We start from the raw sequence: 21543 nt of genomic DNA, 5'->3' as shown, positions 1-21543 counted from the left end.
GGGAGAAATGTCAGGCGCTTGGTTTCCAAGGACCTCGGAATCAGATCTGCCACTAAACAGCCTGCTCAGTGTGTCAGGGCCCTGATTCCGCATCAGTGAAACAAGTCATGTCACCTGTCTTGAAGAGCGGGTGAGAGATGACGTCAGATGGCATTTGTAAGCGTAGCACACAGGGCATGACATTGGAGTTGGAAATCACAAGGGTCATTTCCTTCCTGTCCCCCTGGCTCCGCCATTGGACATCTGCCCTGATGTGGGACAAGCCTATCCAACAGCTGTACCTCGTGCATCTCTTCCATTGGGACAGAGAGAAGGTGCCTGACCCAGAAAATTGTAAACGGAACACACAGAATGCCAAATAATTGTTCTTATAGCCAGAACTGGTAAAATTGTAACGGTGATAATGATCAGACTAGAATATTTAAAAAACCATCTTTACTTAATTTGTCAAAGATGCTCCTAAATTAAAAGAAAGGTCTTTTAAAGCATCCACTTGTTCTAAGGTCTCCTTTCTGACAGATTTGCTGACAAATCCCTCGTTTTTCAATAAAAGTTTCATTTATACTGTTTTCCCCGGGCAGACTGCCTATATTTTAGAAATGACTTCAGTATTTGACATTTTCATCAAAACACAGTCTATAAATGGAAATGCTCATCTAGCTTTGCATTATGATAAAATTTTTTAAAAGAAATCTGCAATTTTCCTTAAATAAATATTTGCAAAATTGATGTTTTAAAAACTACTTTCTTGGCCAATAACCTTCCTGTTCTTAGTTATGTCTTTCATTTCAATATTCACAGTCATTATAAAAATTATTTTTCCTCTGATATCATACAATGAAGATTGCCACCAGAATAAATTAATGCACTTCCTTAATTTCTTTACAATAAGGAAGCAGAATTCATGTTTGGTTTTAATTCCCATCTACATGGTATCATTAGAAATGTCACCACAATCCCTGCGTGAACAGTAGCTACTTACAAGGCCAGTAGTTGTTTACATTGTTTTTAATCATTGCCTTCTGGACCACACAAGGAGAGGTAACTGCATGTAGGATCAACAGGAGTAAAGCAAACACTCTTCTAGTGCTATGTGCACTGTATGCTTCCCTTGCAACACTTATTAAGGAGCTGTACTTCTCTCCCTTTAACAGATGAAGGCACTGTAGCCCAGAGTAGTTTAGCTTCTGCCTCAAGGCCACAGAGCACGAAAGGGTTTGAATAAGTGATTCTGACTTTCAAATTTATGTTTATTTTAGTATTTCACCATGCAGTGTACAACTGCAGTCACAATTAAGAGTAACATAAAAACTGAAGTACCCAGCACATTTTTTTAATGGAGGAGAAATAATTAGATTTAGAAAATATTAAAGTTAAAAAGATAAAATTTAAACTATAATTTTATTCCTTCAAATGTTTACCTTGTGCATTTTAAGTTATATCCCTTAAATAGAATGCATTTCCTTAGATTATCTTTGTCCCAATAGTATTTGAGCTACATAGGAAAGATAAACTCAGAAGTAAATGTGTGAGGGGATAATTATTTAACACGAGGTGCTCTGCATGTCTAACAGCACCTCCCCTTGGAAAACCCTTCTGCTCACATGTAAATGTTGCTCACGCACATCCCACCCCACCACCCAACAACTACTACCGCCATTTTGTTTTTTAAAAAAGTGAATTGTCTTCAAGCATTTTCTCTTGGTTGCTGAGCAACAAAAATTCTCCACCTAAGTGTAGACATACTGCTACTCCAAGAGCACTGAAAAGTGAACAGGGGAACAGGCACTTCTCTCAGCTGCAGCCATCTGCATGCATCTCCACTCACATGCTTGGCAAGCTGCTGTTGTCCCTCCTGAACCGAAGCCCTCCATCCCATGGAGAGCATGTCACTCCCACTACAATCACTTTGCTGCAAGGCAGGGTTCCGTGGTGCTCTAGGTCTCCTGCACCAGGCTCTGCACACTCGGGATCCATTACCTACTGCAACTAATCACAACCTCCGTAGGTAGATGACCCCCCTCTGTAATGCAAGCTAATGAAATATTAAGCTGCATTTGGAACCCCAGCAGCTCTGCCCTGCACAGCCTCACACGTGTATTATGCTTTTGTACATTCTTTTTAGTGCAGAATGCAATTCATATCTTAAAAAGCAGATTATAGGTCAACGTTTTGCAGCAATTAAAGGACTGTTATATAGTTAATAGTGAGGAAAAATGCTACAATAAAGCAATAAAATCTATTCAAGTGACATTTAACAACTGAATTGTTTTAAATTCACCTTTAGGCAGTTTGATATAGTCACAATTTAAATTAGCATCAGTAGTAAATAACATATAGGTATTATTTTAAGTAAAACTTCTGAGAAAAACATTTGAAAATTATTGCAAATTCAAAACATCATGACAGTGATATTTAATATTTTTTTTAAAAGAGAGAGTTTTTTAATATTTTCTTTTAGTTTTTGGTGGACACAACATCTTTATTTTTATGTGGTACTAAGGATGGAACCCAGTGCCCTGCACGTGCCAGGCGAGCGCGCTACCTCTTGAGCCACATCCCCAGCCCTATTTTTTTCTTTTTTAATTTGAAGACATAAGATGGCCAGAGTCTGAATGCCATCGCTGCCTCATAAGAAGTAAATTTCTCAGGATTTTACAAAGGGATAGAAGTGATGTCATGCAAGAGAAAGATCATAGCTGCTGTGGCTCCCAGATTTATGTAAAGGGGGATTTGGGGATCGCCATCTGGTTGGGCTGGTGACAGCTGTGTGGGGTGGGTGTGGTGGAAGGAGTAAGAGGCAGCAACCAAAGACGGCCTTTCTGAGCCACATTCACACAGTCCAAAATCCCTGCCTTAATTTTAAAATTCCATGAAGGTTGGGGTGCTTTGGGGAGGCTGACGGAGCCCTGGAGATGGAGAGCAACCTCGTTTCCAGACTGCAGTCAACAGGGATGACAGATCTGAGAGCGGGGGATTCTGAGTTGTGACTCTGCCAACTAAGAGTGTCAGAGGAGGGGACCACTCAGAGGCCATTGTTCCAGTTTGAGGATGAGGTGGCAGCTGACCAGCCTAGACACAGACGCAGACCCTCCCCTTCCACACCAGCGCTCTGTCCTCGCTTCACATGGCTGCGTCACCCTGTCACCCTTGTCAGCTCAGGACAGCAGTGACAGGGCCCGGGGAAACGCAGAAGTGCATGGGACAGTTATTCTAGTTCTAATACTCAAAAAACCCACATCTCTACAGTAACGTTGAAGAGTAAAGTTGTCACCTGCCAGCATAAGTCTTTCCATTTCCTGAGAAGTGGAAACAACCCAGGCCACAGGTCGCTGGAGACTTGGGCAAGTGCTTTCACCAACTGCAGTGTAGCTTGGAGAAAAGGAAAGAGAGAGAAAGGCACGGTCTCCTTAGGGGAGCCTCTCTCCTCGGTTCCCTGGGACGCGTACACCCAGGGGGAGCCTGTGTGGACCCTCAACCCGCTCCACGGAAAAACCTATCAAAATCTCTTCACCCAGGGGAAGCTTGACCAGGCTATAAACCAATGATTTCCCAGAAGTGTGCCTTTCTATTTTGCTACAAATCAGCATTAAAAGACATTGTGACGGGCTGGGGATGTGGCTCAAGTGGTAACACGCTCGCCTGGCCTGCGCGGGGCGCTGGGTTCGATCCTCAGCACCACATACAAACAAAATAAAGATGTTGTGTCCACCAAAAAAACTAAAAATAAATGTTAAAAAATTCTCTCTCTTCTCTCTCTTTCTTTAAAAAATATTCTTTAAAAAAATTTTTAAAAAGACATTGTGATAAAGAAAGGCATTAAAAGATATTGTGATAAATATCTGAACTATGCAGATGTTATTGGGACAATCATCACTATCTGTTTGGGAGCATCTATGGGGCAAATTCGTCTTTGGTCCCTAGGTTTAGAAAATCCATGCATCTCCTGTTTCCTCTCTGATTGTGTGTTTGCTTAGTCACATGGTGACTTACGTGTGTAATCTTGTCCTCGGTCTCCTCGGCCTGTAGAAAGCTGAGCATAAACTGAGCTAGTTCTCCGAGCTGCCTATTTCTGAACTGTGATCTCTATATTCTGGGATTAATTTTTAAAGACACTTTTTTTTCCGATAGATTGACTTATTATACATGTAGTTTTATAATCTACTTCAAATCCATCACAGAATCAAGTGGATATAAAAATACATAAAAGTGGTAGTGGCTTTGATTGACGACCACGGGATCCTGTTCCATGGGCCAAGTGGTAGGGTACACATCTATGTGGTGAGGAAAGCTGAGTGTGACACTTATTCTATTCGCTTATCTCGAACATTTCATAAAATAATAAATTATTTTTCTTTTCAGGAAATGAATACGAAAACCCTCATTTGGGATTGGCCAAGATTTACACATTTTGGGAAAAGCAAAACCATTTGGGAAAAGCATAGATTTTTGCTGATCTGACTGACTGAGCACCCCACTGTCACTTCAGTCAGGAGGGCTGCATTAAGTCATTGTCCAAGGACGTTTCCACGTGGGTTCCCAGATGGACACATGTGACCTGAGGGTGGTGGGCATTACATGACCATCTTGGGCCCTGAGAGGAGCAGCCTCTAGCCGAAAACACTCAGTTCACTAATATTGTCATTTCCTTGTTTCCTGAGCCCCTAAGCCTGTCATCCAAGATCCCCAGTTTTTCAATAACTTCTCTCAAGGGACAATAACTATTATTGATCTATGTCAAAGGCAATAAAATGATAGATGGACAAACAGCCCCAAGGTAACCACAGGCTGGAATGTGGGGTCGGCGTGAAGCTTGTTCACTCCAGTGAGGAAAGGGTGGATGCGGGTCCAGCCTTGTGACCATGGAGGACCGAGCAGTCTTGGGCATCGTCCTTAAGATGGATACAAAATGTCTGACCCACCTCCTTACAGACGGATTAAGGAAGGGGCGGGGCAGGTGCTCTAAAACACTTTAGAAATAGAACGTGTTTTTAATGTTATTTGGTTTCTGCATATCTGTATTTGAGGGGAAAGGGAAGAATAGTTTAAAAATATCATCTACAAAAACCACAAGAAACGATGAAACAGGTATGATCATCCCACTTCACAAGAGGTGCTGGGAGCCGCTTCTTCCTAATCAGCAGCGCGTACTCTCCAAACCTCAGTCAGGATGGACTACTCAGCAGCATCTCCTACTTTCTCTTTATAAAGTCTCCTGGTGTATTGATGTCGAATGTTGGCAAGTGTCATAGTGAGCTGTTTGTCCCTGTGACCCAGATTCCAGACAAGAACGACTCAGAAGGGGGAAGTTCACTTGGGGCTCATGATTACAGAGGTTCCAGTCCACGGACGGCCACCTCCATCATGCTGGGACCCAGCTGAGGCAGCACACCATGGCGGAAGGGGCCAGCAGATGCTCTGTCCATGGCAGGGTCAGGAGGAAAGAAAGAGGGGGAGAGAGGGGGGCAGAGGAAAGGAGAGAAGAGAAGAGAAGGAGGAAGGGGCCGCTGGGAAGATGCACCCTTCCAGGACACGGCCCGGTGACCCACCCCTCCAGGTGGTGCCATGCTCCACTGCCTACAGCCACCACCAGCCACCTCCAACTAGGGTGGCTCCCACACTCCAATCATCTCACCCCCAAACACACCGCACTGTCAGCAGGGAGTCCTCAGTTCCTCAGAGATTCACTGAGCATCTGCCTGAGCCAGTCCTAGGGCAGGCCCTGGCCACGCAGCGGAAACACCCCGTCTTTCCTCTCATCCCGCGTGTATTTTAGAGGAAAGACGGGACTTAAAACAAAGAGGTACCACATGTGCTGTGACAAGGCCCAAGGAGAAGTAAAAAGAAGTCAACCGGAAAGGGACAGTGGAGGCAGCCTCTCCCTGCTGTCACCAAGAAAGCCGGGCGGGGGGGGGGGGGGGGGGACGACAGGAGGTCAGGAAAGTCCTCAGCCATGGCAGCCACTAGGGCTGGAGCTCGCTGTGCCGCTCTGACTACTGAGACAGGCAGGTCTGGGGCCAGTGAACTCATCTCCAGACCCGCCCCCCTCACCTTGCCCGCTAGACTCACCACAACGGTTGAGCACAAACGCACACCTGCCCGCTCACCACTCCCTCCGTCATTCAGGCAGTGTCCTCGGCTCCCGAGCAACAGTGTGAACACAGCACAGAAATGCAACCTCGGAGACTTTCGCTCAGTGAGAGAAGGAAAGAAAGACCACGACCCACAGGGTGGGTCAGGAACTCTGGTCCTTCACAATCACACGGGTATGTACATAATCCCGGGGCTCAAAGCCAGGAACTGGGTTGTTTCTCAATGGAACAGTGAAGACTAAAAAGACAGGTCTCAAGAACTGGTTCCAGAGACATTCCAGCAGTCGGCGCGTGGGAGAGGATGACAAGCTGGTGGGGGGCTGCAAGATTCACTCGGGAGGAACACGGAACTGAGAGATGACACCCGGCAGGGCGAGGTGCTCAGAGCAGGAAGCTGTAACGAGGCCCACGGGGAATGGACACAGGAGCCAATGCAGGAGTGCGCAAGGCGTTATCCAGATTGGTGTCCGAATCAAAGAATGTTCTTTGCCAAGGGAGGTGACCAGAGAGGGAGCCCTAAGGCAGAGGTGACTTTGGGCAGCTGGGGCAGCCAGAAGCTGGGACGGGCTATACTAGGACTGGGGGTGGGGGGGTGGAAAAAAATGTCAGAGACCAAAAATAAGAAGATGTCTTCAAAGACCCAAGACAGGACCATGGTGTCTTACACAGGAAGCAAGGGCGGACCCCAGGAGAGACGGCCAGCCTCTAGGTGTAGAGGCAGCCAATGAGATTGATGGACAGATTATACACAGGGTAAGAAAGAACGTGGGAAGCTTTTGACCTGAACAATCCAAAGGCTGGAATTCCATCAACTAAGAAGGAACCGACGGGAGAGAGGTTGTCATTCGGAGGATATCAAGAACTCAGGGTTGACAGTGCTGATTTAAACACCTATTGAGAAGCCAATCAGTGAGTCAGTGTCTGGCATCTGAATGCAGAATCAGGACAGGTCTCTGAAATGAAGAGAAAATGCTGAAGTCACCGCTGTTGTTTAACAACAGAGATTGATTGGGATCCTCGGGGGAACGGGTGGAGATGGAAGAAAAAATGATTTTAAGAACTGATTCTAAAGATGTTCAAACAATGAGAGTTTGAGAAGATAGAAAGATGCTGACGAGGGAAGCTGAGATAAAACTGGTTCAAGAAATAAATGACAAAATGATAAAAGTCACTGATGACCACGACCTGGAGGCAAACTGGAGAAAGCCTTTAGCACCAGTGAGAGAACAGCTGGGTCAAGGCTCCTGTGGATCAGCAGAGTGAACACCGAGAACCGCCCAGGGACCCGGCAGTGTGCCCAGAGCAGCCTTGGCATGTCACGACCAGGCTGCGGTGTGGCAGGAGCCAGGTGGGGGAGGGGGGGAGAAGGGTATTAGGAGAGGAGGAGAAGACAAGAGCCAGATCCAGGCACGGCCTTCAAAAGGGGTTATTGGAAAGGGGAAAGAATAATGAGTCAGTAACTAGAAGAATGGAAATCTATTTCTGCCTTGGTTTTAATAAGTCAATGTGAAAAGCCGACAGATTATAGGTCTGTCATTCAAATCAAAATAAAGATCGATAGGATCCTAAAATACTCCTATTACTCCGTCATCATGAAATTGCATTTCATCCAATATTTCCTCAGTCAACAATGTGAAAATATCTACAAATATGGAAACTTTTCATCTAGTAAAATATTAAGTGTCCAAGAGTACAGAAAGTGTGACTTGACCTTCATACGAGTGGTTTCAGTCAGGGCTGAGTGGCGTGCACAGGCTCTGGGCTGCAGACTTGGGCCAAGTGGGCTCCTAAGTGTTTCCCACCATCTCCCTAAAACCTTAAAATCCTTCCTATTTATTACTCACTGATTATTTCTTACATATGTCTTTATCTACAAACTGATGGAGACCCGGCTGCTCTAGTTTGCTCTTGACAACCAGCACAAACCATCTGCTAAATTAGACAGTTTCATTGTCATGGCCCGGTTGTCCAGTCTTGCCTCAGGACAGTAGCATGAGGGAAAGCCACCAGTCTTTATCACAGGTGCATGCGTGTTGATATATGATCACATGTGTGTATTTTATAAGGCACTTTTGTGCAATAGCATTTTTTAAATGTTCCACTGCTCTGTATTCCCTGTGTTCTCTCCTCCTTATTTCACATACTCTGAGCACTGGTGACATGTCACAGAGTACTCAAGCATTAGAGAATATTCCCCATATTCTCTATTTGGGATGATTTAGGGCAACTTACATTAATCTCAGCGAATGTCACCTGCCAGTTGCTCGTTTCCTGTGTCCACTCCAAGCTCCTCATTGAGGAGACCACCTATTGCATGGGTATTGAAAAGAGCTAAACCTTAGACTTATTAATGCTTGGAACAGAGGCCACCCCAGGGCCCAAGAGTCCACGACACAACAGTCCTTCACCAATAATGAGGATCCTGGGCAGCTTCTCATTCTGAGAATGACAAACTGCAGGTGCAGACGATGTAATGAAAAATTGATGCCACCCAAGTCTAAGCAGATAAGTGCTTTTCAAAACCATTCCCAGCACAGTTGCCTCGAAATCAAACGAAACAATAAAGGACTAAATTGATTAAGGTTTTAATACAGGGAAAAGGAAGAAGCAGTACCGTCCTCAGAAAACGAATTCTGCCGGTGAAACTCTATCCCCAGAACAGCAAACCAAATCGAGCCTCCGGAGAACCCCCAGCAGCTTGAGCAGTAACCATCAGTACCCGGGCTGGGACCCACAGCTGCACGTTTCTTGAAAACTTATAGAACCCGCCAATACACAGTATTTTCTTCAATAAATTTTAAAATGTACTAAGGAGTAAAAAATGAAATCAGAAAATGATCAAAGGTTGTTTTTTAGAGAAACGCTCTGGAGTTCCAAAGCAGAGGAAGTCCGAAAATGTTTCCTCCCCTTAAAAAAATCTTCACGCCTCATCTACTGGAAACCGTCACTGCTCCACACAGAGGAGCCCCTGCCACCTGGAATCCAGATCCAACTCTCCACCTTGGGCAGCGGCAGGGCCATGGCAGGAGAGGCACCCTCCCTCCTGGCCTGAGCTTCACCTGTCCCCAGCTCTGCTCTCACCCCCACCTCCTCTCTCTCCAGGAACAAGGCCGCTGGGCCCCTCGGGGGTCTGGCTCGCTTCAGCAGCTGACCCCAGCAGCCCCGCACCTGCTGGAGGCCTTGATGGAAGCAGGAAAACTCTCATTGTCCCTCCGCTCCCACAGTACACTGTGATCCTTCTTAGAGACTTCAGAACACTTAGGGGAGGGAAGGCAGGACTGTTAAAAGGCTCGCCTACATTCTCATATCGACAGAGAGAAGAACTTTCTCATAAGTGAAGACAAATTGCCTTGGCTTAGGATGGAATGGAACAGAACAGTGATGGATAAAAATTCTGGAGCGACCCAGGTTCTGGACACAATCTTCCTTTCTATGTGAGTTTACGTTACTGAACTTTACCGGGGGTCAATTTCCACAACTGTGAAATGGGAAAGATGTTTTTAGTGCTGTTTTACATTTTGCACTTCAACTGATACAATCCCCAATAAGCAAACATGGCGATTCTGAATGATGACTACAGTTACTACTATATACCCAGACCTGAGGCTCAGAGTTCTGCCTGGAAGGAGTAACACCAAGACACACAGACATACGATGGAAGGTGAACAACTCTCGTCTAAACGCTCCAGAGTTCAGTCATTTCTTAGCTTTGTATCCAGCACTGACCTTACAACCGGCTCCATTGCTTCTCTTGGAAATCTTCACAGTTTCATTGTGAAAATAAATTAATTCATCATCCAATTTCTAAAACTCATTCTAGCTCTTAATGAATAATAGTTCATCCACCCAACACTTTAAACATTCTTTTAATCTAGCGGATTTTTTTTTTTTTTTATTAAAGAAGCCTGGGAAGTCCAATGGGTTTCATAATAATGGAAAACAATGTTTGTCTTGTTTGCTGTGCTAACATTTACAGTAAAGGTGCACAAGCAAAAACTGCAGGGATCCTAGCACAGATCAGAGCAGCAGCTAAGAATATTTTAGCAGTAATTGCATTCTTTTCTGCCAGGTACTCACAGTAAAAATTTTTTTAAAAAATTAAAAACTTATATTTACATATTTCTCATTGAAAAAGTGAAAAAAAAACTTGCTTGAATAAATGGTGAAATTATGAATTATATTAAACCAAGATTCCACATGCAATGTCTTGTCAGTATTCTGCATGGCAAAGACCAAAACAGGCACGAAGAATTCTGGACATTGGTGCTGAGATGGTCTCGAAGCAGAGGGTGTGTGTGTGAGATGGAGCTCTGGGGCCGAGCTTGACTCCTGGAACAGCATTTCTACTTGAAAGAACCACAGCAGCTATGTTTTTTTTTTGTTGTTGTTTGTTTGTTTTGTTTATGAACAAAGGGAGCCTGACACTTCAAGGAAAATAACTGACAATATGTGTTTCTAATGGTAAAATTTGAGCTTTCAAGGAAAAATTCAAACTTTGAATAACTTCCAACAATCACAATGAAACTGAGAGTCAATATACTTAAAGGCTTTTCTGTGATCAAAGTAGCATGGTGCTGGTGTAAAAAAAAGGACACATAGACAAAGAGACAAGAGGGGAGAGCCCAGAAATAAGCCACACACTTGCAACCAACTGATTCTCAACAAAAGTGCCAAGAACCCACAAGGACAGGGACAATGGTGCTGGGAAGACTTGATATCCATAGGCAGCAAAGTGAAGTCAGACCTCTGCCAAGATGCCCAGAGAGTAACTCACACTGGACTCAAGACCTGTAAGACCTGAAACTACGAGACTGTCGGGAGAGATGCAGGGAAATGCTTCAGCTCATGCTCTTGGCAATGATTTTTTTAATGAGATCTCAAATGCCAACACCAGCAAAAGTCGACAAACAGGAGTACATCAGACTAAAAAGACTTCCACACGGAAAAGGAACAATCCGCACAGTGAACTGCCGACCTGCAGTTGGAAGAACATATTTATAAAACAAACCTCTGACAAGAGGCTAACCCTAAAATATACAAGGAACTCAATCAGCTCACCAGCAGAAAAGGAATACTGGACTTTAAAACCGGACAAAGGATCTGAAGAGATATTTCTCAAAAGAAGACATAAATGGCCAACAGATACACTTAAAAAATGTTCACTTCAATGGTAAGCAAGGAAATGCAAATTAAAACTGCAGCAAAATATCACCTCACTCCAGTACGGTCAACACCAGCAAGAGGACAAGGCAAGTGCTGGTTAGGATGTGGAGGAAAGTGACCCTAACACAGTCAGTGGTGTGAGCTTTCCATGGCTAGAACAGCTCACCTGAGATAATCAACTTAGAAAGACAGGGGGCTGGTTTGGGCTTATAGTTTTGGAGGTTCCAATTCATGACCAATTGGTGTCCTTTCTTCGGATCTGTGATGAGGAAGCACGTTATGGCAGGAACATTGGCAGAGCCAAGCTGCTGGCATGATAAGCCAGGGAGGGACGAGGAAGAGGAAGGGGTTCCGGTCCCACCATCTCCTGCAAAGGGCAAGTCCTCAATTTCCTAAACCCCTCCCACTCAGCCCTGCCTCCTCTAGGTTCCACCACCTCCCAATTCTGCCACTCTAGGGACCAAACCTCTAACAGGTGGATCTTTGGGGACACTTAAGAGCCGAACTATAGCAGTGAGAATGTAACTTAGTAGAGCCGCTATGAAAACATTATGGAGAAACAGAACAATGATATGATCCTGCAATCCCAGCGTTAGGTAGATATCCAAACCCCATAACGTCAGTATGTTGATGAAACGTCTGTACTGCTGTGTTCGTTGCAGCATTAATCACAATAGCCAAATTATGAAATCCACCTAAGTGTCCATCAGGGGATGAATGACACAGAAAGTGTGGTGTATCTACACACAGTGGGATACTGTTTATCCATAAAAAATGAAATCCTGCCATTTGTGACACCATGAATGACCTGAGGATGCTGTATCGGGTGAAATAAACCAGATGCAGAAACACTAACACATGTGGGTATCTCACTCATTTATGGAATCTAAAAATGTTCATCTCATAGAAGTAAAAGAACAATGGTGGTTACTGGAGTTTGGGGTGGTGGATGGGAAGATGTCCAGTTGTTGGCCAAAAGGTATATCATTACAGTCAGGAGAAGTCAACGTCAAGAAACCTGTTGTACAGCAGGGGACCATAATTAAAGATTTTAATTATGTATTCTTCATCCATGTGAACAAAGTGGTTATTTCAAGCTCTTGCCATAATAACTAATTAGCTACATTTAACCATTTTACAATGTAGAGGTACTTTAAAACATTACCTTGTACCTGATTAAACATGCAGTTTTATCCGTCAACTCAAAACAAATTTAAATAGTTTTTTTCTGATGCATTCTTTATCATTCTACTAAGCCAGATGCTGAAGAAATAGATTTTTAATGTGAAATAATGACACAGTTTTCAATTTTGTAAATTGGAAAAGATTACATTTTAAAACAAAACTAAAATGGTATATTCCTAGTGTAATTTTTAAATAAATTAATAAGTATCTAAGTATTTTTAAATTGTCCTCAGTTGTAATGTTAAAAATAGTGTCACATGGGTTAGAGGTGCACCCCTGGGATCCCAGTGGCTGGGAGGCTGAGGCAGAAGGATCATGAGCTCAAAGCCAGCCTCAGTGACTTAGCAAGGCCCTAAGCAACTCAGCGAGATCCTGTCTCTAAATAAAATAGTAAAAGGGTTGGGGTGAGGCACAGGGGTTAGGCACCAAAAAAGAAAAGAATAGTGTCCACAGGTAAGAGGCACTGCTCCTTTAGGACTCAAAGGGACACTGGGGAAGAAAGCTGAGGAACAGCAGCCTTTGAGCGCCTGGAGGCTCAGACCCCACCGCCTTCCACCTACACAATGGCCCGGCATCAGACCACCCACTGGAACTCTCTTTCCTCTGGGGGTTTTCTGAGAGTCTTCAGTTCATCTGTGCAGCAGGGATGATGGCTCTGATCTGTCAGTTCCGTGAGCAGGGCCAGGTTTCCCAGCGCCCTCCATCGTCCCAGCTTCCCTCTGTGGATTTACTCCTGAGGCAGGAGAACTGCCTTCTGCTCTTAGATCTTCCAGCAGGTGTGCGCTGAGCACCTCCTACACACCAGGCAGTGTAGGAGCCTCCCAATGACCAGGATCCACAGGACCACGCCCTCATCATGCTGAGGTCCAACCAAGACCCCGACTTTCATGTGGCTCTACATAAGACACCCATTTAAAAATCAGTGTTTATTGGATCACTACTTCTCTATACTTTGTTGAACCTAGAAAAAAACGGCTCAAAGTTTCCATGATCTTTTTTAACAGAGTCAAGAGGATGTGCACTCTTCTGAGGATATAAAGAGACAGAATTAAAAGGTAATACATCCTGTGTCTGTGACCCAAAAGCCACCCTTTGTAGACATTCTTATTTACACAAAACCTCTAGATGTGACAGGTGGCATAAGAGAAAGTGCACAAGTGTCCAACAGCCTGGAGGGCAGTGTCTCAGAGTCACAGTCCTCAGCCCCCCCCCCCACCCCAACTGCAGAGCCAGGAGAAGATGCAAGATAAACTGCTTCTCTGTCTACCTGCTGAGCCTCGGCTTGCCAGAGGAATGGGATCCGCCAGGACTCTGGCCAGAAACCTGAGTAAGCAACCCAGATCCCTATCAGTGTAGAGGAACACATTTTTAAAAATGCATTGAACCACAACGTTTCACTTGGAAACAAACAATTAAAATATCACCTCTGACACCAAAAGGTAATTTATGACCTCTTTTTGCAGAATCACAGTGAGCAGAAGGAAAGAAAGAGCTTTATTGCATACACTTGGAAGAAACAACCAATAATAACATGAAATTTTAGCTTACAACTACAACTTTCAATATTCTTTGAAGAAAAACATTTGCTTTCAATTTTAGGAGTGGCCAGAGCTTGGGAACTCACACTTGGTTTGCAATTTCAGCACTTTGATGCAAAGAGGATAGATATCCTGAAACACTATTTTTTATTAAAAAATTATCATACTGAATTCTCCTTAGATTTTTAAATATATAGAGAGAACAGTAAATATTAATGATAGCATTATTGATGTTACTTAAAGTTAAAAATGTAACAGGCATATCACTCCCTTTTACTAACAAAATTATTGATAATTATTTTTAGACTTTGTGCCTATTTAATATACTACTTTATGTCTATTAATATATTAATATAGGCAGCATTATTTAATATATTTATGCTAGCTGATTTTTGCCTATCTAATGAGCAAATAACAAGGCACAATAAACCTGTAACAATGAAAATTTATTCTTATTCTCCACATTGTTCAAGTGAAATGTAGTGCACTGAATTACACACCCACACCTAATAATATAATTTGCTTTATAAATTAACTAATTCATCCAATGTCTGGAATTCCTTAATTGTCTGCCTTTAATAAATATTTGGAATTAAACTCATCAAACCTCTCTGTCTAAGACATAATTACAGAGAAGAAAGGTAGAGGCAGGGGATGGGTTTGGAAGAGAGAGAACTACAAATCAAAATAAAATTACATGTGAATCATGCTGTCATGACCCGAGCTAAACCAGGTAGCTCCTAAATTAAGATATTTTAAAATAAATAGATAAAAGAAGATAATTTATCTGGAAAGCCTCTTAAGGCAATGTATGTAAGATAAAATTGAACCCCATTAGAATTACATCTGTAAAAGAATTGTACCTCTATTAAGAATCATCTCTCTAGGTCTGCTGTCCTCCAAGCTATAAATACGCTGAGATACAGCTAGCTGTGATTTAAAAAAAAAAAAAAATAGTCACAGGGAATTCAAACAGATAATGATAATGAATGAGCATTTAAAATGAGGAAAATCCCCCACCTCCCCCAAAAGGAGAGGAATGCAAGAAAACAATCACAGGGGCCTCCGGTCGCTGGCAGGTTGTGCTTGGGCCGCAGCCAAGTATCACAAACCACATTTGATATTCTGTGTTTTTGGCCGAGTGACAGACACCGGGATGTCTTGGAAGGGAGTGAGAAGGGAGAGGAAGAACTTAGAAGGTGGCCAAGGAGAGCTTGCAGCGGGCAGCTGTATGGACTCCAGCTATCATCAGAACAACGGTGCCAGAAGCTGAACAGAGAACCACGTCGGAGCAGCAGAGGCAGCGACCCAAGGTGTCCCCCAGGAAGAGGCAGCCACCCAAGGTGTCCCCGGGAAGGCCGAACTCAGAACCCTCTAGGTTTCTGCTCTAAAACATCACACAGCAGGCAGAAGAGCACACGCCATGGCACTGACCACACAGTGCCATCTCAATGGACAGCCTCCAAGTTCTGATCCTGCACAACATGTTACCTGCTTTAGTTTTAGACAACAGGGGAACGATTGCCCTCAGTCAGAAGACGGTGCCTGCAGTGCCAAGGCAGACCAGGCAGGAGTCTCCCCAAACTTGACCCAGCACATGCAAATGACTCACTGTCTACCCAGGGCCAGCCTTGCTGAGGACGCGAAAGTGAATACCATCCCAATATGAACTGCCAGTCTGTGGTCCAGGGCCACTCGCCTCAAAAAGCCAGGGTGTCCTTCCGGGTGCTACCAAAGCTCTTCATTTTGGAAGGGGGAGTTCTTAATGCTGAAACTACCCGTCCTTTAGCAGACTTTCTACTGAAAGGCCCTGAGGCCATTCATTGATTAAGCTTAGATAAATAGGTTTTATATTTACTTCTGAAATGACTAAAGATTCTCCTTAGCCTTCACTATGAGATTGCTCTGGAGAGAACCATGAAGTGAAAACACGTTTGCCATTTGTAACCAGAATTCACACTACCTTGTCTGACACTCCTTGTTAGTCTTTATGACAGAACATTTTTGTGTGCTCCTCTTTATAAAATTAGCAACAAAACATTAAGGTGAATGATTATAGAAAGTAATTATAAAGAGGATGACCTTCATAAAAGCACATCAACAAATAATAAATGGTTGCAAAAGCATTACCTCTGCTCTCTGTGTTCTGGGGAACGCTGAGGATTTCTCTATGGCATAGACGTCCACCAGGTAAAGACAGGCCCCTTGCTCCCGGTCCAGTATGGCGGCCGTCTGAATCATGCCCGTGTGCCGTCCAATGGTGAAGAGACGTCCAACAGTTTTTTCTTCACAACGCACTGAGACAATGTAGTACTCCACGGGGGCTTCAGGTCCCCTGGGACTAGCTGCTTCTATGGAGATGACATTGGTGCCAATGGGTTCTCCTTCCTTCAAAATAGTGATGTACTTGGGTTGAGTAAACACGGGGCCCTCGAGGCCCTGAAGAATGACGGTCAACTCAGTGGTCGATTTCCTCCGCTCGGGGCCCAGGTCTGTGGCTGAGACTATGAGATTGTAGATCAGCTGCGAGGGCACCAGCGCTGAAGCCACTCTCAAGTCCCCGCTGTACCGGTCCACAATGAAGGTGTCCGTGTCCCCGTTGATGATCTCATATTCCACCTCCCCATTGGCACCTTCGTCTGGGTCAGCAGCCAGGATTGTCGTCAGGACAGAACCGATCACAGCTGAGGGGTCTGCAGCCAGGGCGTTTTGTGAGATGAACATTGGGACATTGTCATTGAGGTCTGTCACCAAGATGGTCACGTTTTTCAAAGCGTACCTTCTGGTTTCTATGGGTACAGCTTGGTCATTGGCTTTTACCGTCAACTCAAAGAGGTTAGCAAATTCCCGGTCTATTTCAGCGCTGGTGTAGATGGTCCCTTTGACCCCGTCTATGCTGAAGTGACTGCCTCTTGGCATCTGCTGAATGATCGCATAGGACAGCTGCCCATTGATGTCTGCGTCTGGGTCCTGTGCCGTCACTGAAAGGACAGACGTACCGATGGGAACGTTCTCAACTATAGACTTGAAGATGTCTCCAGGAGGGAAGCTGGGAGGGTTGTCGTTAAAGTCCCTCACGTGTATGACCACCGACATTGTGGATGAACGGGGGGGCCTTCCTTGGTCTTTCGCAGTGATATTTAATTTATACAAAGACTGTGTCTCAAAGTCCAATTTTTTGGCCAAAAATATACTCCCAGTGTTCGGGCTGATGCTAAAAGTCCCATGGTTGTTAGTCCCAGTGATGCTGTAATGTAAGTCAGCATTGTCACCTGAATCAGAATCAGTCGCAGTAACAGAAGACACAAGTTCACCAATTCTCATGTTTTCCAAAACATCAACAAACAGGGTCGATTTAGGGAAAGAAGGAGTATTGTCATTTTCATCTAAAACATCAATGTGTAGGGTGCAGGTTGAATTGAGGGAGACTGTCCCTGAATCCACAGCTTGAATTACGAGGGAATAGGCAGGTGTGGCTTCATAGTCCAATTTGCCAATCAGTGTTACCTGACCAGAGGCACTGTCTACGGCAAACTGTCTTTCTTCATTTCCTTTGATTACAGAATAATGAATAAGTCCATTACTACCTTCGTCAACATCAGAGGCAGACACTCTTAAAACCTGTGTCAGGTTGGCTGCTGTCTCTGATATTGTAGCTTGATAAAAGTCTTTCAAAAATTTGGGAGCATTATCATTGATATCCTTCATGTAAACATGTACCATGGCTTGATCCTTGAGAGACTGAGGGAGGCCTTGATCTGTTGCTATGACTGTAAAAGTAAACACCGCAGTCCCTCTCCGCCTCATGAGAGACTCCCTGTCAAACTGGCGGGTATTTGTAATTTCCCCCGTGATGGCATGCAAATCAAAATCTGGTTGCACCATCTCAAAAGAATACCTTACTTCTCCATTTGGCCCAAAGTCTTTATCCATAGCACTCACTTTGCCCACAAATGACCCAGCTTTCTGCTCCTCTTCAAAGTAAAATGTGTAATTGGTACTGTTAAAAAGAGGTCTGTTATCATTTACATCTTCTAAAATCACGGTGACATTCACAGTAGCACTAAGGGGTTCCACTGCTCTGTCAGAAGCGACAACCAGTAAAACATACCTGTCCTGAAGTTCACGGTCCAGTTCACTTTTTATATACAACTGACCATCTGGGAATATGCCAAAAGCCCCCCCTGTGTTTCCCTCAGCGATGCTGTAGGCAATCTCACCATTTGCTCCTGAATCTTTGTCAGAGGCCTGCACTTGAAAAAACCGAGAATTCACAGGTTCTGACTCAGAAAGGGTGACCTCATAGGAGAGCTGGTCAAACACTGGTGGGTGGTCATTGACATCATGGACATAAACCGTCAAGATGACACTGGAGGAAAGCTGTGGGACCCCCATGTCAGATGCCAAGATCTCTATCTGGTAGGAGCCAGTGTGAACATCCAGGGGTCCGAGGAGACTGATGTCACCAGTCTTTTCATTGATAGCAAACAGATTCTTGGCATTCTGCTTAAGGCTGTAGGTCACCATGCCATTGACACCTTCGTCGGGGTCCACAGCTTTGGCCTGGAAAATGCTATGACCTGCCTGCCAATTCTCCACCACGTTCACACTCTCTACGGCCTGAAGGAAATGAGGAGAGTTGTCATTCAGATCCTTAACTGTGATATTCACCACGGTGTCTCCGGTCACTGTGCCGCCACTGGCTACAACCTTCAGCTGATAAAAAGACTGCTCTTCTCTGTCAATCACGCTTGCTGTGGTCAGCTGCCCCGTGACCTGGTTGATGGCAAACATACCTTTCTGATCCCCAGTAGTAATGAGATAGCTGATATTGGAATTGAGATCCATGGTGGATGCAGACACACTGCCCACATGGTACCCCACAGCCACGTTCTCAAACACAACGAAGCTGTAGGCAGCCTGGCTGAATACAGGTGGGTTGTCCTGAGTGTCCAACACTGTGATGGTCACTATGGCCTGGCTGGGAGATTGCAAATTGCCACCATCGGTAGCCACTATTTGTAACTGGTAAGCTGTCTTTTCTTCTCTATCTAGGGCCATTCTTGTAGAAATGACCCCACTCTGAGCATTGATCTGAAATCGAGATCTGTCCCCAGCAGATATGCTGTATTTGACAGTTCCATTGGGACCCAAGTCTGGGTCAGTGGCAGACACTGTGGTGATATAGCTGCCCCCAGGCTCATTCTCCTGAATATGGGCGAAGTACTGGACAGGATAGAACACTGGGCTGTTGTCGTTCAGGTCCAGGAGGCTCACATTGATGCGAGCCATTGATGACTGGGGAGGGGAACCTAGATCTGTGGCCAAGACCACCAGGGAGTGGAAGGCTTGCTCCTCTCTGTCCAAGGAAGAGATAGTACTCAATCTCCCAGATACAGGATCCAGACGGAAGGACCTCTGGTCACTCTCAGCCTCTTGTAGTGAAAAGCGCACTGTCCCATTGTCACCTAGGTCCCCATCAGTCGCCCCCAGCACCAGCAGTTCTGTGCCTGCCGGCGCATTCTCCACCACAGACACATCATACCCTTCTGGCTGGCTAAATACTGGCTTCTCATCATTCACATCCAGGAGGTTTACTACCAGCTGAGCATAGGACACCTTGGGGTGAACTCCCTGGTCCCGGGCACTGATGTTCAGTACAATCTGTGAAGCCAGTTCGCGGTCGAGTCCCCCCGCAGCCCCAGTGGTCACCAGGCCACTGTGTTCACTAATACGGAACCATCCTAGTCCATTGCCAGAGACGATGCTGTAACGCAGATTAGCATTGAGACCAGAGTCGCCATCAGTGGCAGACACCCCACACACATAGCTCCCTGGCGGCGCCTCCTCGCTCAGGTTTACTCTGTACACTTGCTGTGCGAAGACAGGGGGATGATCATTGATGTCATTGACAAAAATCACCAGGCTTGCCACGGAAGAGCGCGCCTGCACCTCTGCGCTAGGGGGCGCCCCATAGTTATCAGAGACCGAAACGGTGAGATTATAGGAAGGAATGCGCTCGCGGTCCAGGGCGCTGGCCACTTTGATTAGGCTCAGGTTTGGTACTTTGCTTCTCTGCACTTCAAAGTGGCGCTGCTCATTGCCCCCAAGGATCTGCACCGAGATGTTCCCGTTGGCCGCCGGGGAGTCTGCATCAGTCACCGTGAGCAGAGCCACCACCGTGCCTACCTGAGCGTTCTCATCTACCGAGGCGTAGCGGGAGGTGGCAGGGAAGTAGCGGAACTTCACCACCGGGTCATTGTCATTCACATCCAACAGCTGAATCAGCGCTTCAGCGCGCCCAGTGAGGGAGGGCACGCCTCGGTCCATGGCCTGCACTGTAAGCGAGTACTGGCGCCGGGCCTCAAAGTCCAGGGGCTCTCGCACGGTGATAAGCCCTGTCTCTGGGTCCATCTGGAAGGGGGTCCCCTCGTCCTGTAGTCGATAACGGATGTCAGCGTTGGTACCCTCGTCTGCGTCCGCCGCCGCCACCTGGAGGACGGTGGAGCCCACAACCGCATCCTCAGGCACCCCCGCCTGGTAGTGGGAACTGCCAAAAACCGGGGGATTGTCATTTATGTCTTGCACTGTCACATTTACCTGAAGGTAGCCCCGCCGCTTCGGCTCGCCCTTGTCTTCCACCTCGACCAGGAGCTGGTACTGTGGCGTGACCTCGCGGTCCAGTCCGCCCTTGGACACTAGATGCAGGAACGCGCCCTCGCCGCTGGGGTTCAAGGTGATGTCCAGGCGAAAGCGGCCGGCCTCGTTGCCCTTGATGATGCGGTAGGAGCGGTGGTCCACACCGTTGGAGCCGATGTCCGAGTCAGTGGCGGTGTCCAAGATGACCTGACGTCCGCTGCTACTGTCTTCCTTGAAAGTGACCACGATGGAGGGGTCCGGGAAGACCGGGGCGTTGTCGTTGAGGTCCCGCACCAGCACTCGCACTTCAGTAGGGTAGGTGGGCGCGCTGGAAAGGACCACCAGGTTGATCACGTCGCTGGGCAGGCTCTCGCGGTCGATGGTGGCGGTGGTGTACAGGGCTCCGGTGCTACTGTTTATGGCAAACAAGGCGTGGCTTTCGCTGAGCCGGTAGGTGAAGCCGGGGCGCGTCTGGATGGTGCCCACCAGAGTGCCCGGAGGTTGCTCTTCCAGCACTTGGAACACCTGGCGCTGCTCGGCCGCGCGGACCCAGGCGGGCCCCGGGAGCAGGGACAGCAGCCAAAACACTCGGAGGAGCCGAAAAACTGAAAGAGTGTGCATAGGGAGCCACCGGCGGCCAGGAGTCTGGTCTGCTGCCAAGTCCATGGTCCTGGATCCCTGGGACGGTGTGCCGAAGAGAAGGAAGGGTGAAGGAAGGGAACAATATTTACAGAGATGAAGAAGCGCCAGCCAAGATTCGGCGCGGTCTGAGACCTCTGCTATTTCAAAACAACCCCAGTCCAGCAAAAGTTAGCCCCATCTGCCAAAGGCTCCAGGTAGCCAGGGGGACGCGAAGTGCAGGAGAGATGCTGTGGCCAGAAGCGGCAGGGCATCCCGCGGGACCCTCCGGGGAGTAGAGGTCCCAG

General features: G+C 46.1%; 1 protein-coding gene across 1 annotated transcript in view; it reads right to left on the bottom strand.

Annotated features, from left to right (window-relative positions):
• Fat4 (FAT atypical cadherin 4) overlaps positions 1 to 21283 on the bottom strand; it is a 151734-nt gene extending 130451 nt beyond the window's left edge. Inside the window, exon 1 of the mRNA XM_026390922.2 lies at positions 16109 to 21283. Coding sequence (XP_026246707.2) covers positions 16109 to 21283 — 5175 coding nt within the window. The remainder of the gene's footprint in view (positions 1 to 16108) is intronic.
• Between the last annotated feature and the right edge of the window lie 260 nt (positions 21284 to 21543).

Source organism: Urocitellus parryii, chromosome 10 (genome assembly GCF_045843805.1).
Source record: "Urocitellus parryii isolate mUroPar1 chromosome 10, mUroPar1.hap1, whole genome shotgun sequence".
Classification (NCBI taxonomy): domain Eukaryota; kingdom Metazoa; phylum Chordata; class Mammalia; order Rodentia; family Sciuridae; genus Urocitellus; species Urocitellus parryii.
Note: the sequence above shows the minus strand (reverse complement) of the source record. Positions and strands in the feature narration are given on the sequence as shown.